The sequence below is a fragment of the Thalassophryne amazonica genome, chromosome 2 (assembly GCF_902500255.1).
Source record: "Thalassophryne amazonica chromosome 2, fThaAma1.1, whole genome shotgun sequence".
Lineage (NCBI taxonomy): Eukaryota > Metazoa > Chordata > Actinopteri > Batrachoidiformes > Batrachoididae > Thalassophryne > Thalassophryne amazonica.
Genome location: NC_047104.1, coordinates 143,650,486 through 143,671,844, shown reverse-complemented (window position 1 = coordinate 143,671,844; position 21,359 = coordinate 143,650,486). Strand labels below are relative to the sequence as shown.

Below are 21,359 nucleotides of genomic sequence, written 5' to 3'. Positions count from 1 at the left end.
CTGCTGTGGACTGAAAAACTTTTCTTCTTTGTTTTTGGTTTGTGAATCAGAGCTGCTTTCAAAGTGGCGGCTGATCAATTTGACAGGTTCTTTACTGTTTAAAACTAAAAAATTCAACCTCGGCCTGTGTGTTGAGATCTAAATGAATAAAGTAGAGAAGGTGACTGTAGAAAGAAGTCCAGGAAATTTTTTACTCTCTTTTTGGTGACATGGTGACTAGAGTTGGATATCGATTCAGATTCGAATTTCAAGAATCGATTAGTAAGAATCAGAATCAATTATTTCGAATGGATCTGATCCAATCTCGATTTGGGTTAGTGTTATTAAAACCGTTTTTAGCTGTTAAGTGGTTATCTGCTTATGCAACATATTAATACTACTTCTCAAAATTTGGCCCTCAAAATGTAGGCAACAGTGTTTTAGAGAGTTATAAATTTAAAAATTTCCTGGGGGATAACGGTCCCAGTCTCCCCTACAAAACTCGCGCCTGCAGGACTCGCTGTACGGCACGCTACTGCAGGACAGTACGGCTATTAGGAAAGTTATCCTGTAGTGGGGAAAGTTCTCCTAAATTCTCCTGCAGCAGTAGAACGCGGATGTTAGAAAAGTTATACTGCAGTGGGGGGAATTCTCCTAAATTCTCCTGCAGCAGGAGAACGCGAATATTAGAAATGTTATCCTGCAGCAGGAGGAAGTTCTCCTAAATTCTCCTGCAGCAGGAGAACGCGGCTCCCATAGTCCACACTGGAGAATCTTTGTGCGCTGTTACATGGAAATGGCACGTTATGAGGAATGGGGAAAAAACGACTGTGTGAATTAAACAGCGGACGTTTTTCTTTTCTTGCTCGCAACAACAGTCCCAGTAGTCATGATTAGCATCTTTAAATGGCTAATATGCACCCTCGGAAACAAAGCAATGGCCCAACTACAGTGTAATTTTTTTCAGACACACTGTTATAACACTGGCAAGATCTTTGGATGTATGAATTGATCTACAGGAATTAAAATGAGAAGCAATTTCAAATCGGCGAATCGATCTTTTCAACCCAGTACTATTGGTGACAGATAATAGACTTTTCCACAATCACCTCTGCGATTTAAATTTTTGATAGAAAAAATGATTTTTGCATCACACATTTTAAATCAAGTAATTAAAATTCAGCTGGAACTCAGACATGTTGCACTGCCACCAAGCCCCTAAACAGCCAATTACATAAATAAAATGTATTGCTGTGCCTTTAGACTGAATCCATCTCAGAGTTGAATATTTTCTATTTCATAAATTAGTCTCATCTTGTTTAGTCAAATAAACTCACTTAAGATGGGTTTACACTGTGCGAGTTTTGTCCCTTTTTGAACCGATTTTTCACTTGTGCAAGAATTTTTTGGATTGTGCCAAGTTTCAGCTTAATTGTACGTCCTACATCATGCAGTATATATGGATTAACGAGCTGCGTTTAACCGCTCACGACCACCTCCCCATCGGCAATTGTATGGTCGGATGAAAATGAGACCCTTTTGATATTCTGGCTGGACCTCATGAGGGTATCTCACGCTGCACATGTGCAAACACCGATGCAGAATTGGAGAGAGCATAAACAGTGATCATCTCTTTGGGAGAGAGCAGCTTCTGTTTACGTTTTGCTTCCGGAAACATGAGTCCGATGTGTGGTTTTTCAACGTACAGTGTGAGTAGTCAGAGCGCATCAGAGCATTGGGTCGTATAGTGAGAGAACACAAATCGTGCGCTCTGAACTTTTACACCCTGCGGTTTTGTCGTACAGTTTGAGCTGGAGCCAAGTACAATGATTGAAAATATCGTACAGTGTCTGCCCAGCTTTAGTTGACTAATTTTTTTTTAACTTTAGCTGTTGCACAAAGCGCTTAGTCGGCTAAAGTTTCTTGTTACCTGACTAAAGTTTTTAGCCTGGTACAAAGGAAGCTAATTTTAGTTTAGTCAAAAAAACGTCAGTGTCTTACCTCAAAAATAGCAGCTATCATGTACCACCACTTGATGGAACACTCTAGAGCACGCTATGTCAGTCGTATTTCTCCCAAAGGAGAGCTTCCTCCGCTTCGGGCCATGGTTGTAGCAGACGACGACTACGGCCGTGATGTGTTTGTGACAGTTCTCTCATTAGCCACCGGGCGTTACCGTTACTCTGAGCAGTGGTGTGTGCACAAAAAGGCTTGACGGAAGTGTAGAAGAAGAACTACTAGGCTCAGGGCTAAGCACATCATTCTGCAGTTTGTATGTGTCCGTAAATGTTGATAAAGCTAGTTAACGAATCCTGCTTTTAGGATGCATTAATTGTGATCTGTGTCTATGACGGGTTTTAGAAGCCTGGTGAGCCACTAGCTTGTTGATAAGGTGTATATGGTGAGCCCTTTGGGTGAGGGGCAAAGTTGGAATGTCTGCATGCTGTTATTGTACAGTATTTCTATGAAACAACTATAAACAGCAGTTTGATGACTTTCACGCCAGCATATGCAAACTGTTGTTGGAGTAGCTGTTTATTGTTGTGATGGTGTAATCATAGCTACAATGTGATGTCCCTCAGAGACCCCGCCCTGCGCTCCGGACCAGTTCCAGTGTGGTAATGGGAGATGTATCGGCCAGAGGAAGGTGTGTAATGAGGTGAACGACTGCGGCGATGGCACTGATGAAAATCCACACCATGACTGCCGTGAGTTTACAAACATTTTTAAATAAAAAAAATGTTTTGCTACTCAAGTTTAAGACTGTACAAAGACCTGCCATAATAATGTCAGGTGATTATTTTCATTTAGTATCGAATCAGTACCGTTCAGAGCAGTCATTCAAAGAGACTATGCCTCATTATTTGTATAGTTATGGGTTAAAATAGCTTAAACTTATCGTTCATATAAAAATACACCCCCAGTGCTGGAAAGTGCCACTTACAAAACACCAGAAGATGACGGAGGAGTCTAACAAACTGAACCGTGTTTCACTGCTGACTGACTTTTTTCTAGACTAAACAAAACTTATATTGAAACAAATGCTTGGCAGATTATTAGATTAATTGATAATGAATGTATTTGCACCCCTTAAGTCAGTAAATTGAAAAATATGCATCTATATTGAGCAAAACATCCAACACAGCAGTAAAAATATACTAATAATTTTGGGTAAGACATAAGATGTATGTGTTGAGAACTCAAGAAAGTGGTGTTTTTGGCAGAGCAGGGAGTGAAAAATGAAAAATGTGAACCACTTCTGTAGTTCATACTCGTCACATCAGTCTGTGGGTCAGCTGATTCCCCTGTAATGTGAGTTTTTGTTGGGGGTTTTGTGTGCGTGTGTGTGATGAAAATATGCTTATGCCACTGCTTAATGATGGGTAGCGACATTGTGAAATTAAACTAAACTGAAATCTGAAAGGAGCTACGACTGGAATCTGTGTGTAATCTGTTTTATCAACGTTCAGCCCGACTCTTGTGACTGTCCACACAGTCATACATTGGCTCTCTGCTCAAAAAATGGATTTAACACAGATGTGTTTAAAAAATGGGTTTAGTGTGGATTAAGATAGGAAATGGTGTCACCTTGATGACAGCAGACTTTTATCCACCACCTCAGTGACAGATGACTACGATATTAAAGCTCCACTCTTGACTCTGTGTTTTGAAGTTACCATTTAGTGTGTCAAAGACACTGCAAGGGAGCCATAAACCTTTTCTGGAAGTGGTCTGACAGTCAGTTCTTCACTTCAAAATATAAAGAATCATGTCATTAGTACGACACATATTGGAAAGGCTCGGCTGAGCCAGATGGATCGTTTAATCCAGATCATTTCCGGCATTGTGCAAGGAGAATATATACCGGGCATCACTAGAGGCATTAATGATTCATCTGATCAGGCTCATCGTGGAGTGATGCCTAGTGTGAAATTTTAAGGTCAACTACAGCAATAATTTCAGGGTTTTCAGTGCCTAGATTCAGACAACAGGAAGGAACACGAGTTCAGCCTTCTTCCTGCCCTTTGTCAGATGAGGATTTTAAAAAAAAACAAACAAAACAAGACACTGTAACCTTCATGGGGCTCGTTACGCTCTGGCCTGAAGTTGAGATTTGTCTGTCTGGATCAGACCAGTTCACATATCCATCGTCATGCCCTGCTGCCTTTTGGACAGAAATATGTTGGCCCTCAGATCAGTCGGATGCTTTTCACAGTGTGTGGTTGTATTTGTGCTGAAGCAGCATGCTGTATTCGTATATGTGGTCTTTAATGTTTCCATGTGGCGTGCAGGTCCGCGCTCCAGCGAGGGCAGCTGTAACCAGAATAACGGCGGCTGTGCCCAGAAGTGTCAGATGGCTAGAGGCCTGGTCCAGTGCACCTGTCACACTGGATACAGACTCATGGAGGACGGCAGGGCCTGCCAGGGTAACGCTGATCGCGCTCGTGTGTGTGTGTGTTTGTGTGCATTACATGTTGGCATTCTACACTGGGTGTCAAGGTGGAGGCTGTGGGTGTGGGCAGTTTTAATTGCCATTTCATTAACGTGTAATTTACTCTAGGGATTAGGACTGCTTACTTTTCGAATCCACTTTTGTTGCATGGATTTGATGAATGATTTTATACACTCGTCTCTGGCTATATTCAAAATAATTCAGTTACAGTTTAACAACATGGGCCAAAATTGCAAGAATGGCTCTGTGAGCTTTACTTTGTCCACAACATATCTTTGAACCTTCACATTAGTAGCGTAACTTCACTACCACCAAAACACCTTTGTTGTTAAATAAACAGAAAGCCTGGAGAATATTCATGAGCAGTGTCTCTTCTAGAATGGGTAGATATGTAAAAGTTATAGGAAACAAAATATCAAGAGTTGAAATACAACATTGCCGGCTTTAAATGTTCAATTCCGAACATGGGAGGTTTCGCACAACCTATGAGCAAAGGTCCAACAGTTGGCTTAAACACTGCTCTACTGAAGTGAAGTGCCAGTGCTAATCTCTGTACATGTCAGTACCGCTGTCCGCGCTTTATGGACTCGCTGCACGAAACTCCGATGCCATAATGCTCAGAATATTGACAATCTGATGATATTCTAACATGAAACATGCTTTGCTTAGTCTTCATGGCTCTGAGTACTTCAAAAACTCCAGGAACTGAAGGGTTACTAAAAAGGGCACCAGAACATTTTTACTCTTTGGAACAGTCTAAATTTTGGCTTATTGCCATCTGTCTGTGACTGCTGCAGCATACATCACATGGCAGCCTGTTTGGATTATTGAAAATAGTTCAAAGCCCTTTATCTAAAAGTTTACAGCAGCGAGACTTCTTGGTCTTCAAGATGTTGCGCCACTCATCCAAGTGGTTTCTTCAGTCCAAAGCTCTTGTTTGATAAGAACAGGGTCGGGGCCAGCATAAGCAAATTCTGTAACTTTCCAACTCCAGCATGTTGGCAACCAACTGCTTCCTTATTTTCATGCCTGTCTTTGATGTTGAGGAACCCCAGCTCTATGGCGTCTACACTTCAGAAACCTTAGCTTCAGTGTTTTAGTTGCACAATTAGTCTGTCTTATTTGCAAAGTAAAGAATAGCTGCACAATACATTGAGATGTAGTTTGTTGATTTTTTTTTTTTTTTTTTTCCTCTCGTAGTAGTGTTAATAGAATATTTTCCAAAATTATCATCATATTTTCATGGAGCTTGATGAAAACATTGCTGGGCTGACAGAGAACGTAATGTAGAGTGTATTTGCAGGGCTTTGTTTAGTTGTGTCAATGCATTAAACTTGTAGTTTTGACTCCAGCATCTGTCTCTCTGTTCTGTTCACCCATTCTTTGCCTATGGATTTGTGGTCTGTTACAGATGTGGATGAGTGTGCTGAAGAAGGCTACTGCAGCCAGGGCTGTACCAACACAGAGGGGGGGTTCCAGTGTTGGTGTGTCCAAGGCTATGAACTCCGGCCTGACAAGCGCAGCTGCAAGGCTTTGGGTAAAACCACTGTTCTATAATTCAGTCTTGACACGTAACCACAGAAAGTCACCAGTTTGGGGTTTGACCCTCCAATAAAATCATGGTACTTGCCTGTTTAAACTGTAACTGTATCTGAGCTGGTCTTGGACGGGGAGCTATGGTAACTCATTGAGGGTCTGGCCAACATTTACATTTGCAGCAGCAGTAGAGTACAGGCCCGGTACAGCAGCTCATCAATTTGCTGCAGACGGCTATAAAACCCAGATCAAGACCGTCTGTCATGCAGCTTTGATGAGATTGATGTTGGGCATTATTAAAAGTGGTGAAACTAGCTCAACCATGACCTCAGTCCTTCTTATTTTTTTTTTTTATTCCACCTTCTTTCTTTCTAGCCTCTGTTTTACTTTCCTAATTTAATTTGTCTCATCTTCATCTCTGGTTGTCTTTGGTTCTTTCCTGCAGGTCCAGAGCCAGTTCTGCTGTTCGCCAACCGTATTGACATCCGTCAGGTTTTACCGCACCGCTCTGAGTACACACTGCTCCTGAACAACTTGGAGAATGCCATCGCTCTGGACTTTCACCACAGTCTGGAGCTGGTTTTCTGGTCAGACGTCACACTGGACCGCATCATGAAAGCCAACCTCAATGGCTCCAATGTGGAGGAGGTAGTCTCCACTGGACTGGAGAGCCCAGGTTGGTAGCGAGGGCAACCAAAAGGACGTAGGTTTATATATGGAATACCAGCCTCTTTCATCATTACTCCAATTAATCCAGCACTCGTGCTTTTTGTTCAGTTGGACTCTGCTCTCTCTCTCTCACTTCATCCATCACTTGAAAGACAATGAAAATTAAGTATTAGATGTTAAATTTTGGCAAGAAGGAGATTTGGGAGATATTAATTTATTTTTAATTACATTTGTCAACAACTTAAAATCATGTTCAAATACTGATTATGAAATAATATACAAATAATGACTGTTTATTAGTTCAATGGTACACATATTTCTTGAGGTGAAATATGGAATGTTCCATTCAACGAGGTGAAGCCGAGTAGTCTGTGATATTGCCAAAAAAAACATACAGCATGACTCCAGCTTATGGAGTCTTGCTGTATTGTTGTGAAACTTAGATGCTAACCAGTGACCTAAGGCAACAACTGGATGTCTTTGGTACTATGATCCGAAGAATGGAATGGAATGACTTTGTGTCAGACAACTGGTTACGTAAGAAGACTAAGATGAGGAGTATGACTTGCATTGTGAGGGAGCATCAACTCTGAAATTTTGGCCATGTCGCGCATTACTCTATACATGATGCAGCACACAGCTGCCTGAGTGTTGAGGACCCCAGAAGCTGGAGAAGGCCAAAGGGACACTCATGTTTCACGTGGCTGGAGCAGAGAGATGTGGGAATGGTCCAGTTGTCTACTTGGGTGGTTGCCTTGACGTCATACAAAGTGCAAGACTAGCGCATGCTCCCAGACTTTATTTGTCTTATGAGATTATAAAGGTCTTCAATCGCACATCCTTTTTAGTTGATGCTGAGGTAGACTTCATTTACCAGAGGTTCATAGTCAGTGGAGTTACGCCACATGTAATTTGTTACAAGAGTTCCACTATGTTGTATTTTGGAGTTTACAGTGAATTTACAATAATTTCCTTGATAAGTGTATACAGACTTAATGGGTGGGGTAGGATTATAATTGCGAGCCTTTCTTTGTAGGTTGGAAGTAGTACTATTGATGGCGGTCATTGTTATTACTTTTTGGTCACAGGGTGTTGGGACGTGGGTTTCGATGTAACCTCTTTTGTTACTGTTGTAGCTTTATAGCTTCTTTTGGATTACATTCTATTATAACTTGTGTTGGCTTGTTTGTGTAAGCAATCAGACCTCTGCAGGTCTGATTGCTTAGAAACACTATTTTGGCTGCAGGAATGTTCTGAACTAGGTTTGCTGTCTGTAATTTACACAGAAAGATTTAAGTTTCTTTGGGGAGCAGGTAGTGTCTCAACTATAATTTAGCAAATACATAGTTTAATCTGCACCTGTCTGTTGGGGCACTTCAAAATCAAGAAACTGAAGTGTGTTAACCTGTTGTTCACTTCTTTCCAAAATATATGGCACATTCTCCCTTCAAACAAAGCACATCTGCCCACTTCAGAGACTTTTTTTTGTAGTGTCCTTTCAGTATGCCGTAGAAAGTGTATATGGTGTCTCTGAGTTCTATAATTACAATTTTATACTATGGGCAAACCAACAAAGCCATCTAGTTGTCACCTTAGGTCCTCAGGTTCGTGTCCATGTTGGGAAGCACAAGGACCCTTACCTGGACTTTCACTGTCCTGCAAAAGCACCAGCATTGCCAAACACCTCTGTCCAGCTCTTCTCAGTTGTCTCCCAATCTCAGACGTCGAAAACCCAGACACATAAATGTCACTGCTTAGATACGTGAATGTCTCTCAGTTCAACACCTACAGATCCGCTGCTGGTGACCAAGTCCAGCAAGTTATTAAAATCTAGCATCTAGAAAAATTCCAAACCTAGACACTCCAAATTCTTCCCTCAGCTGTCAGGGTATCAAATTCCACTAAGATCATAGCATCTTCCGCAAAATCAGGGTCAGTAAAGCTTTCCTTGCCAACAAAGACAGCTAAGCCACTGTTCTCCATAAGCATGCCAAATGCCCAGTTTATGCAGACATTGAGTGGAGTAAGAGCCAGACTATGTTCATGAAGAATTCTAGGTTTCACTGGAAAAATGTCAGTTTCTGTCCCCACTCTGTCCAGAACTCACAGTACACATTGGCTATGATGTTCACCAACTTCTTGGGGATCACATGAATTCTCAGAATGTTCTAGAGCACAGCCCAGTCAACCAAATTAAATGCTTTGCGAAAAGCAACATAGGCTGCAAAGAACTGCTGACATTCACGCTAGCTTTCAATTAATATGTGCATCCCAGAGCTGGGATGCAATACCCCGATAGTCGTTGCACTCCATGCGATTCCCCTTTCCTTTCCAGAATGGGACAAGAAGTCCTGTCTTCCAGTCCACAGGGATGATATCAGTCTGCCAGATTTAAAACTGATTGTTTGCAATGCCAGCAGCATCTCCACCTGCCTGGAGATCAGCTCTTGTGCCACAGATTCCTGGAGCTTTCCCTGCCTTCATCTTTTCCACCGTCTTTGTCACCAGTGTTTGGTCAGTCACAGTTGACTGGAAAATCAAGCACAAAAACCCTGAGAAGCAGTGACCCAATGATAAGTATCACCTGCATGGTGAGGGAACCCCAGCTGCGACATTTTGACCATGTGGCGTGTTGTTCTGTACATGATCAAGCAAAAAGATGCCTCAGTGTTGATGATCACAGTGGCTGGAGAAGGCCATGGGGACAATCGCATTTCAAATGACTGTGGCAGACAGATAGCTTTGAGAAGTGAAGATGGATCAGTTGTCTTTCTGGGTGGTTGCCATGCAGGACCTACAGTGGTTGCGTAATGTGGTGGATGCGACAACATGGAGCTCTCTGACCTGACCTGGCAAACCACCCCAGAGAGGACATTGTATGATGCTTACGCTTGTATCTAATGCACCATTGCATAACCAACCATTTGAAGGCTGTGGCTTAGTTATTAAGAGAAATGTTTAAATAAATAAAAAAATGTTTTAATTGAAGTTTGACTTTGAATATGACCTCAATAAAATTACAGTAAGTCAATAAGAAGGCAGAGGACATACTGCTGGACATTTTGGATTTAGTTTGAGTGCTTTAAGAGTGTAAATCATTCAGGTGCAGAGTTAGGAACAACAAAAGAACACAGCTTTTGTACTTGTGTAATCAGCATGAAAAGTCAGTTGTTGTACTTGCATTTCAGGGATCCAAGCCACCATATGGTTTTGCTTCCATGTTGATAGTCTTTTTATGATTTTGAATATTGGGTGGTAAAAATGGCAGAAAAAACTGTTAAGTATAATATAATGTCATTAAAAGCAAACTGTGATATTGTGACATGTTGTAATGTGCAGTCATAATTGAGGTAGTAGAGTGGGTCATACTTTTTACGGTGAGTTGGTGGAAGACGCAAGGCCCCAGTGTCCAGAAGAACACCTTGCATGGAGCGGCCTGTCATCGTGTCATGTGTTGCTTTGGATAAAATTTTCCTTTTTTTGTAATTTTCTCATCACTTAGGGGGACTGGCCATAGACTGGATTCATGACAAGTTGTACTGGACAGATTCGGGGACATCCCGTATTGAGGTGGCCAACCTGGATGGGACACACCGCAAGGTGCTGCTTTGGCAGAACATGGAGAAGCCCCGAGCCATTGCACTGCACCCCATAGAGGGGTACGAGCACGAATACAAGCACACTCTCTAACTACATAATTCAAAACAGATTGTTTCAGATCTGCACACTGTATTGTATACGCCTCTTCTCTGGACGTGTCCCAGTTGTACTGTAGTAGCAAAGCAGGGATTTAAGGTTTGGCAGCATGACTGTGCCCACAGGCAAGCATCTGTGTGTAACAACTGTTTTATAAAAGGGGCAGTAGCTAACTGCGTTTTCATCTGCAACTTCATATGCTGCGGTGGCAGGAGAGTTTTGAATGAAACCCCAGAGAAATGTAAAGCTATAAATGCATTCAGCTTATTAAGCAGCTCATTTACATGGGATAATTGAAAAATATGCATGAAAAAATGTTCCCTCTGAGGCTAGTAAGGACAGGCTAGTAGTTATGAGGAGATCAAAACCAGGACAGAAGAGCCCCCAAGAAATTAACATCTGCTGCAGTTTCGTATCTGGGAAACTGTTTACCTCTTAACTTATTTAAAACTTCACAGACTGGTTTATTCTTACAGTCGCACAGGTGTGCATGAGCTCACCATGACTGTCCTTTTGTCCCCTGCAGTAAGATCTACTGGACAGACTGGGGCAACACACCTCGCATCGAGTACGCCAACATGGATGGTTCCAACCGACGTGTCATCGCAGATACACATTTGTTCTGGCCCAACGGTCTCACCATCGACTACGCCGGCCGCCGCATGTACTGGGTGGATGCTAAGCACCATGTGATAGAGAGAGCTGATCTGGATGGCTGCAACCGCAAGGCCGTCATCAGCCAGGGTAAACACTAATTTGCTGGTATGACATCAGCTGGTCTTTCATTCAACCCAGGTCAGAATTTAATGTCAAGCAGTGGCAATGAATTGGCATTGTTATAATGTTCACTTTTGTAAAAAAAAAAAAAAATAATAATAATCTAATTAGAAACTATTTGTCATTTTTACTTTATTTCAAATAAATGCCATGGGTCCAGGGGTCAGGCTCTTATAGAGGACATGGTCAAAGGAGAGATAAGTACTGTATGAAGGTGGAACCCGAGGTTTGTGTGTATGCAAATAACTTTAACTTAGAGGGACATTATGGAGTGAAATATCAAATCTCTTTACTTGAGGAGCTTCACCCAGAGGAATCAATGAATTACTCACTAAGGAATTGAAATGTCGGATACTTGAGTGTCATCCATCCATCCATCCATGTACTGTACCCGCTTACTCCAGTTAAGGGTCATGGGGGCTGCAGCCTATCCCTGCAGTCATAGGGCATGTCTATCACAGGGCCAAAGTTAGTTTCCAATTTACCTAACCTGCGTGTCTTTGGATGTGGGAGGACGCCGGCACACCCAGAAAAACACTGGGAGAACATGCAAACTCCACACAGAAAGGCACCAGGCGGGAAGCAATCCCACAACCTTCTTGCTGTGAGGCAGTAGTGCTAACCACTAAGCCACTGTGCTGCCCAAGACTCAAGTGAAATTTCACAAAGCAAAAAAGGCAGCTGACAAAACACAGAATGCAGCTTTAAGTGTTAACTACCTGCGTTGCTTAAGGCAGTGCAAGTCTAGGATCTGCTGAACTACGTGTGTGTGTCTGTGTGGTCGATGACTACGTAATAGCTTGACAAAGATGATGGTGATGCTTGGTAAACAAGGTCATCTAAGACCTCAGACAAGTTCAACATTGGGTATGTTTCCACTCTATTTAAACTTCCAACTGCTACTTTAATTCAGTGCATTATACCAAACACAAAGGCAGTCAGTGTGTCTGTGGCTGAAGAGGCTCATCTGGTTGCTGATGATGGTGTGCAGAGGGTGACTGGCATCATCCATAATGTCCAGCAGTTTGTCCAGTGTTCTCTGCCACCATCATCAGAGTCCAGCTTCATGCCAACCACAGAGCCAGCCCGCCTGATCAGTTTATCCAACCTGGATGTGTCCTTCACCAGACACCAAAGTCCTTCACTAGGCTTATCTACTTCTCATCTCTGTTGTCCCTGGTTTATCCAACAATGGCTGTGTCATAAATGGACTGCATTTATATATTTTTTCCATCTGCATCAGACGCTCAATGCACTTTACAAATAATGCCTCACATTCACACCAGTGTGAGCGTGCTGCCATACAAGGTACTCATGACACACCGGGAGCAACTAGGGGATTAAGGACCTTGCTCAAGGGTCAGGCTGGGATTTGAACCGAGGATTCTCTGGTCTCAAGCCCAACGCTTAACCACTAGACCATCACGTCCCCATCATCTGGGAACTGTGACATAGCTCAGAGTTGTAACAGAACTCTGAAGTATTCAAGGTGAAGAGAAGAGGGGCCAGCACCATGCCCTGTGGTGCTCCGGTGCTGCTAAAAACAGTGTCAGACGTGGTGTCTGTCAGCCTGACATACTGCAGCATGTCGGTGAGGTAGCTGGAGATCCAAGTGACCAGGTAGGGGTCCATTCACATCCTGTTCAGTTTGTCCTGGAGCACAAGGGGCTGGATGGTGTTGAAGGCACTGTCTGTCAAACCTATCTGTCAAACATTCACCACTTAACTGTGATACTATCTCATGTTCCAACAAGTACTTCAGTGTATGCGGTATCCAATCACTTTAGCTTCTCTGTCTTAGATGTAACTAATCAGATTATTATAATTATCACGTTCACTTCTAAAATGAGAACTGCGCACACCTGCATTTTTCATGGCAGACACATGCAGGTATCACTAAGCTTCTAGTCCCGGCTGTTTTTCCGCGTGTGACTTTGCAGTTCATGTGGTCAGGGTCTCTCTCCTCCTCCTCCACCCAATTAAATGAAGAGACAGAGAAAGACAGGGCCAGTGTGCAGTGAATGTGTGAGCTTCTTAATGTGTGCTCGGAGGATAAAAAGCCGTAATCAGCCCGTCCTTCCTCTGTTAGCTCAGACAACACACAGGACAAATGGTGTGTGTGTGCGCATTTTGACCTGCCCAGGAGTGTGTGCGCGCGCGCGTGCGTGCATGCTTGCTGGCTGGAAGTGTGCCAGATCTCCTGTCACTGGAGCTGATCGGTAGCAGGCGGGTGTTGAGAAAATGCCACTATCCACTGTGTACACCTGTGCACACTGCGGTGAGGGACAGATAAAGGACGAGGTGGGGGAGCAGAACGTCTGTGCTGTTTTGTGTATGTGTGTGTTTGAAGACTGTTTCTTCATATTTAGAAGCTGAATAGCGTGTGTGTGTGAGAGAGAGAGAGAGAAGCAGAGAATCCTCACATATTAGTCAGGATGAAGGAATTTATCTTAAACGTAAACTCCAACTTTTGCTGGCTTCTGTTATTCTTCTCTACAAGAGTCAAGACAGAAGTCAGACTACCAGAGCAAGAAATTTAGCTGAGGAAGCTTCTGTGATTAGAAGCGAAACATCCTCACATCAAGCAACCCAGTCCAAGTCAAAGATTCAAGCTTTTCTACTACTGTGATGTTTAAAGCTAATTTTTTGGAATGTGAGTGATATTATTTGAAAGTTGGGTGAGTTATTGTTTATTTATTTTAGTTAAACAGTTAAATATCTGGGACAGACTATGACAGGTCACTGGGTAGAGTAGGTTGTAGTACAACCAAACTGTTGGTAGACAGTATCCCCGTTAATGCTGTGTAGGCGGCTGACATTAATGTACTGTGAGTCTATATTCCCCGGGCGCCTAATGGCGACTTCTGCTCCTACTGGCAATTAGGATGGGTTAAATGCAGTAGACAAATTTCATTGTGCAGGGAACATGTTCTTCTGTGCATATGACAATAAAATTCCTTTGAATCCTTTGAATATCACAGAGTCAAACATACTGTAACAACAGCAAAAAGAGCAGGCACAACAGAAATCCAGAATGATAGCAACAGGGCACGACAGAGCAAACCGCAGCATTTCTAAAGTAGGTGAGAGCAGTTAAACCTTCAAACGTGCAAACGTGGAGGTCAGCAACCTGGAAGTCAAACTAATGCGGGAGAAACAGAAATAACAGGAGACAAAAAGAGAGACAGAAGCAGAGCCCATATGTGACCTATGACAGACGGTATATGAAAGTGTTTGCTGTAGCTGTGAGCTGTCATCTTCATGCAAACATCAAACTGACTTAAGGGATATTTGATTGTGAACAAAGCTTGAAGGAAATGTTTTCACTCCGTGCTGAGGAAATGCTTTTACAGAAAATCTATTTATGATGCTTTCAAGTGTAACACTGTAGAGTCAAACTGACAGCGTAAAGTGCGTGTCTGATAGCGGATTTAGAGTAGCAGGACATGCCACGTGTAGGTGAAAGGGGATGCAACTGTGATGGCTGGGTGAGACTTTGATATCCTGTTGATCTGCAGCTGCTCCTCCAGCTGTCCCTGAAAGAAGAACGGTGGGAGGGTGACGACCCGATCGAACCCAGGCACCTTGGTAGCTGTGGGTGACTCAGAGGAGGGAGGGGGTCATCTTGCAGGCACTGAGCTGGTATCTAAACTCACACCCTCTGGAACCTGAGTGAGAGGTATATAGACAAATAGTCTTCTGGTCAGCTGTTTCTGTTACAAATTTTTTTTTTTTTTAAATTCTCCTCAAACATTTGAAATTAAAACAGCTAAAAAATAAATAAAGGACATTTGAAGCTGCAAGATGATTTGAGAAAAATCAGGGTGTGCATTATGTTATGGAATATCAAGGGAGAAAAACAATGCAGAACACAACTGTAATACAACTGTAAAGCTTGGTGCACCTATCTTTGGGCAGTTTGGCCCATTCCTCTTTGCTGCACCTCTCAAGCTACATCATGTTGGATGGGGAGTGTCTGTGCACAGCCATTTTCAGATCTCTACAGAAATGTTCAATCAGATTCAGGTCTGGGCTCTGGCTGGGCCACTCAAGGACATTCACAGAGTTGTTCTGAAGCCACTCCTTTGATATCTTGGCTGTGTGTTTAGGGTCATTGTCCTGCTGAAAGATGACCTGTCACCCCAGTCTGAGGTCAAGAGCACTCTGGAGCAGGTTTTCACCCAGGATGTCTCTGTACATTGCTGCATTCATCTTTCCCTCAATCCTGACTAGTCTCCCAGTTCCTGCTGCTGAAAAACATCCCCACAGCATGATGCTGCCACCACCATGCTTCACTGTAGGGATGGTGCCTGGTTTCCTCCAAACATGAGACCTGGCATTCACGCCAAAGACTTCAATCTTCATCTCATCAGACCAGAGAATTGTATTTCTCATGGTCTGAGAGACCTTCAGGTGCCTTTTGGCAAACTCCAGGTGGGGTTCCATGTGCTTTTTACTAAGGAGTGGCTTCCATCTGGCCGCTCTATCATACAGGCCTGATTGGTGGATTGCTGCAGAGATGGTTGTCCTTCTGGAAGGTTTTACTTTTTCCACAGCTCTGGAGCTCTGACAGAGTGACTATTGGGTTCTTGGTCACCTCCCTAACTAAGGCTCTTCTCTCCCGATTACTCAGTTTAGACGGACTCATTGGGACCTTCAAAGCAGCAGAAATGTTTCTGTATCCTTTCCTAGATTTGTACCTTGAGACAATCCTGTTTCGGAGTTCTACTGACAATTCCTTTGACTTCATGCTTGGTTTGTGCTCTGACATGCACTGTCAACTGTGGGACCTTATATGTAGACAGGTATGTGCCTTTCCAAGTCATGTCCAAGCAACTGAATTTACCCCAGGTGGACTCCAGTTAAGCTGTTGAAACATCTCAAGGATGATCAGTGGAAACAGGATGCACCTTGGCTGAATTATGAGCTTCATGGCAAAGGCTGTGAATACTTATGTACATGTGAGTTCTTCGTTTTTTATTTTTTAAAAATTTGCAAAAACATAAAAAAAAAAAAAAAACTTGTTTCACATTGTCATTATGGGGTATTGTGTATAGACTTTTGCAGAGAAAAAAATATGAATTTCATCCATTTTGGAATAAGGCTGTAACATAAAAAATGTGGAAAAGGTGCAGCACTGTATGACCACGCTTTCATGGTCTGATGCTTTCACATCAGTTTTCATTTGTGTAGGATTTATGAGCTTTTGTTCTGAATTGCTTCCATCCAGTGCAGTATTGTTGAGATCCTGCCTGTCTGCCTGTTTGTATACACGTTATCTCAAAAAGTACACAACAGGCGTCATTTAGTTTGAGGCAAATCTGAATTTGACTGAAAATCTTTCCTTATCATCCTTTTCCTCTTTTATTTTGATCTTTCTGCTGGTATTTCAATAACTGGCCTTGAAAAAAGTTCATGCATTTGCTGCACAATGACTCGCATTTAGCAGACCCAATTTAAAACCTCTGTGGGTTAGAAAAGGCAACAACTAGTTGACAGTTGTGAAGTAAAATAAAATTAAAGAGACAATTTTTTTTTATCTTGACCTTCAACTTGACTTATTTATTTATTTTGGAGTTGATATCTGAGCTGTACTCTGAGTGCTCCACACTCCAAATAAATAAAACCCACACTGTAAGTGTGACGGTGACTTGGTGTTAACCAAGGCGTATGTAAACCCATGTCTGCAACTGTACTTGTATATTCTTTAACTTAATGAGGAAATACATAAGCAGTGGGTCACCCCTTTGAGTCTGGTTTGCTTAAGGTTTCTTCCTCAATATCATCACAGGGAGTTTTTCCTTACCAGTCGCCTGTGTGCTTGCTCTAGGGTTTGGTAAGGTTAGACTTGTGTGAAGCGGTGCCTTGAGACAACTTTGTTGTGATTTGGCCCTATATAAACTAAATAAATTGAAATGAATAAGACAAGAGGATACAGACCTGTCCAAAGCGTTTAACCCTATAGGAAGGACTTTACAATTAAAAGATTGGTAATTCATGAAATAATACTGTAATCTTGTAGGATCAAGTGAGGATTAACTAAATTAGTTAAATAGTTACTGCTTGTAAAGCATATTATCTAACTCCAAAAATAAAAGTTGATTTTTGGCCTCATTAAGGTCTCACAATCAATCACAGTGCTTATCAACATTCTGGTCTCAGCCGTTTGCCATTTGACATTTAAAAACAGCGCTGCAAAACACTTAAAAAAAGAAAAGAAAAGCTGCTCAGTATTTTGTTGTTTAATTCTTTGCCAGCGCACTCACCAGCACCACCACTCTGTGTGACAGTAACACAATAAATACAGCGGAAATCACTTTTTTCCATGCGTTCGGCACTCCTCCACCTGGCATGTAGGATGATTAAATTGGATTAGATGGTTATTTTGGCAAAGTGTGAACCCTTCACACATTTTCCTTGTTAACCACTTGAGGCAGGTCTGCCAGCCACTTTCCTTAAAAATGCTGACATTTAGGGTTCGGATCCCACCGATACAGGCTGTAAAAACCTATTCCTAAACCATTCCTATAAATCTGTTCAGAAACAGGCAGAAGAAACACAGTTAGGACCTTATGTGTTCAGAAATTTGAAGAGATGTTTTCTGTCATCAGCACATTACAGTTTGAGGATAATTACATCTGGTGTATAGTGTAAGAATTACAACACTTTTTGTTGATAGTCACCTATTTTTAAGACACAAAAGTAAATGGACAATTGTCTGCTGGTCTGTGTCACAGCCAGATGTTATTCCCTCATTATTTAGCTGTCAGATAAAAGGTGCAGGGTTGATTTCAAATGTTGTATCTCTCTTGGAGTGCAGTTAAATTCATCAGTAAGCGATGGGATTATTGTGCAGTGAGATAAATCTTCCTTGAGCACAAATAGGATGAAGTCCAATCTGGTCTAAGGGACAGACTTGTTCATTTATCTCTTCCCTCCCTGGATTTTAGTGGGTACATGCCAAGGCTTTTATAAACCCTTGGAAAATTAAGCTATTTTCAGAAAGATTTATAGTTTCTTCTCATAGTTTTCTTGGCATTGTTGTAGCTGGCTTTCTGGACAGCGTGATATCAGACCATAGGTCTTCCTGGGTGGTTACCAGTCGGCACCCAAAGCAGTTCTGTGAGCAGCAGCACCAGTATATGCTGTCATACCTGACCTGACGCTGCTGCTGCTGCTTTTGTGCTCCCATGTTTTTTGGAAGACACCCAGAGATTGTCTGCCACATGCGCACTTATTCTTGTATATACTGTCAGTGGAAGTATGTTTATAATCGTAAAAAGTGAAGGCTACCGCTCCATTGCCAAATGTTCACAAGTGACAGAGACATAGCTGTTTTTGTCGTTGTTCTTTGTTTTTTTTATGTGTTGTTCTTAATAGACACATGTTGCAACCAACAGATATTAGCCGCTAGTGATCTCGACTACTCTAGTTGGTATGTCTTTGGTGTCTGTCCCTTATAGCCTATAAACCACAATCATACATCGGTATGATTGTGGTTTATGGGCTGTTGTTAATTTTAGGTTTGGATTGTGGATGGAAAAGGCACTTTATTAACTTGAGGGAAACTGATGGAGTGTCTTGGCTTTTAGATGTGGAGCCACAGCTGAAGCAGTGACCAGCTGATGAGAAGCACTGTAATTGAATGCAGCGTTGAACTGGATTGAATGAGGACAAAGTGACATCAGCCAAACCCACAGCTCAATATGAATGTTTGGAGTTCTGGTAAAACAAGCCAAATGGAGTATTTGTTCCTTCCATTTTTGTATATGGGAAGAGCCCCTAAATCTCCAGCTGAACCATACTTAATAATTACTTTTTGTCAACTAAATTATACTTAAAAGACAATGAAATAGCAACTCCTACAGAGGTTAGTGTTAACATTTATAAACTTTGCATAACTTTATATATATATACACTCAACAAAAATATAAACGCAACACTTTTGGTTTTGCTCCCATTTTGTATGAGATGAACTCAAAGATCTAAAACTTTTTCCACATACACAATATCACCATTTCCCTCAAATATTGTTCACAAACCAGTCTAAATCTGTGATAGTGAGCACTTCTCCTTTGCTGAGATAATCCATCCCACCTCACAGGTGTGCCATATAAAGATGCTGATTAGACACCATGATTAGTGCACAGGTGTGCCTTAGACTGCCCACAATAAAAGGCCACTCTGAAAGGTGCAGTTTTGTTTCATGGGGGGGGGATACCAGTCAGTATCTGGTGTGACCACCATTTGCCTCATGCAGTGCAACACATCTCCTTTGCATCATCCGTGAAGAGAACACCTCTCCAACGTGCCATACGCCAGCAAATGTGAGCATTTGCCCACTCAAGCCGGTTACGACGACGAACTGGAGTCAGGTCGAGACCCCGATGAGGACGACGAGCATGCAGATGAGCTTCCCTGAGATGGTTTCTGACAGTTTGTGCAGAAATTCTTTGGTTATGCAAACCAATTGTTTCAGCAGCTGTCCGAGTGGCTGGTCTCAGACGATCTTGGAGGTGAACATGCTGGATGTGGAGGTCCTGGGTTGGTGTGGTTACACGTGGTCTGCGGTTTTGAGGCTGGTTGGATGTACTGCCAAATTCTCTGTAATGCCTTTGGAGACGGCTTATGGTAGAGACATAAACATTCAATACACGAGCAACAGCTCTGGTTGACATTCCTGCTGTCAGCATGTCAATTGCACGCTCCCTCAAATCTTGCAACATCTGTGGCATTGTGCTGTGTAATAAAACTGCACCTTTCAGAGTGGCCTTTTATTGTGGGCAGTCTAAGGCACACCTGTGCACTAATCATGGTGTCTAATCAGCATCTTGATATGGCACACCTGTGAGGTGGGATGGATTATCTCAGCAAAGGAGAAGTGCTCACTATCACAGATTTAGACTGGTTTGTGAACAATATTTGAGGGAAATGGTGATATTGTGTATGTGGAAAAAGTTTTAGATCTTTGAGTTCATCTCATACAAAATGGGAGCAAAACCAAAAGTGTTGCGTTTATATTTTTGTTGATATATATATATATATATATATGACTCCATAAGGTCCTCCCAGGTGTGTCTACGTCTCAAAGGCTGAGGACCCAGAGACATGAATGTCACTGCTGAGATAAGTGAATGTCTCCAAGTTCAACAATTTCACCTCATACAGATACACTTCTGATTGCCTAGTCCATGAAGTTGTTAAAAGCCTGGATCTTCATCTTGATCCACAATAATTGCAAACTCAGACACTCTGATTCCTGTCTTTGCTTCTCAAGCACTGTATTTAGAGTATCCATTGATTCTGCAAAGATAGCATCAGTGTCCATGAAGACAAGGTCAGTAAACTTTTCCTCACCAACACAAGCACCCAAGTCACTGATTTCTACACCCTTACCCAGTTTTCTTCTTGGTTGACCCACAAACATTTTACCAAGTGTGGTCCAAATCGGTTAAAACCCTTTGCACATTGGTCCCCCTCCCCAGCCCCCCAGATAAAACTGCTTCTGTTAGTTTGGGTTAAAACTGAGTCAGTGTTTGAATTATTACCACTCCAGCAAAAAACAAAGTCAGACTTACATCTGCAGCTTCTTCCTGCCTTTAGGTTCACCTCATCGTGATGTGTGTGCACACTGGCTTTGCTGCACTCATGCACTTTGTATTTGTGTCAGAATAAATACAACAGGAACATGCATTGTGATAATGGTGAAACTTTGTTGCATTGCTGATTTGCTGACACTCTGAACTGCAGAAAACACGGCATGCAACATCTGTTCTCACCTTGTGCACATGTATTTTCCTTTTAATTGCACTTTGGGTTTAGTGAGATGTGGAAACATGTGTGTGCCACCACAATGCACCACCAAGAGCATGTTAAAATGAAAATATTGGTGGAGATTTTAGGTGATCAGCTATTATTGTCAGTAAATAATCCATTCAGATTTGTTCATTGCCATTTATGAAACAGCAGAATGAGTCTGCTTTCAGCTGAGCTGTCAGCTGAACCTGTAATGTGCTGACAGAGCATGAGGATAAAATCAGAGATTTTCTTTAGCAGTGCAAGCAAGTGTTCAGTCACATACCTGTTTTGTTTCAACCAGAAACAGGTGGGGTTTTTTTTCTTTATGCACATAGCACAGGACCTGCAGCTGCTCTACTTTTATATGTCACTGTAATCCAACTAGTCATTTGACATCTATTCTGGTAGTATTCCAAAATTTTGGCTCATTTCCTGGATATAGGCTTAACAT

At 42.2% G+C, this 21,359-nt stretch overlaps 1 protein-coding gene across 3 annotated transcripts in view; it reads left to right on the top strand.

The window, feature by feature from the left end:
• Positions 1–21,359, top strand: part of lrp4 (low density lipoprotein receptor-related protein 4) — a 353,204-nt gene that overhangs the window by 278,798 nt on the left and 53,047 nt on the right. For all 3 annotated transcript variants that reach the window (XM_034195478.1, XM_034195486.1, XM_034195495.1), the window contains 6 exons: positions 2,562–2,687; positions 4,272–4,406; positions 5,844–5,969; positions 6,414–6,644; positions 10,140–10,296; positions 10,860–11,077. In XM_034195478.1, the coding sequence (XP_034051369.1) occupies positions 2,562–2,687; positions 4,272–4,406; positions 5,844–5,969; positions 6,414–6,644; positions 10,140–10,296; positions 10,860–11,077 (993 nt within the window). The remainder of the gene's footprint in view (positions 1–2,561; positions 2,688–4,271; positions 4,407–5,843; positions 5,970–6,413; positions 6,645–10,139; positions 10,297–10,859; positions 11,078–21,359) is intronic.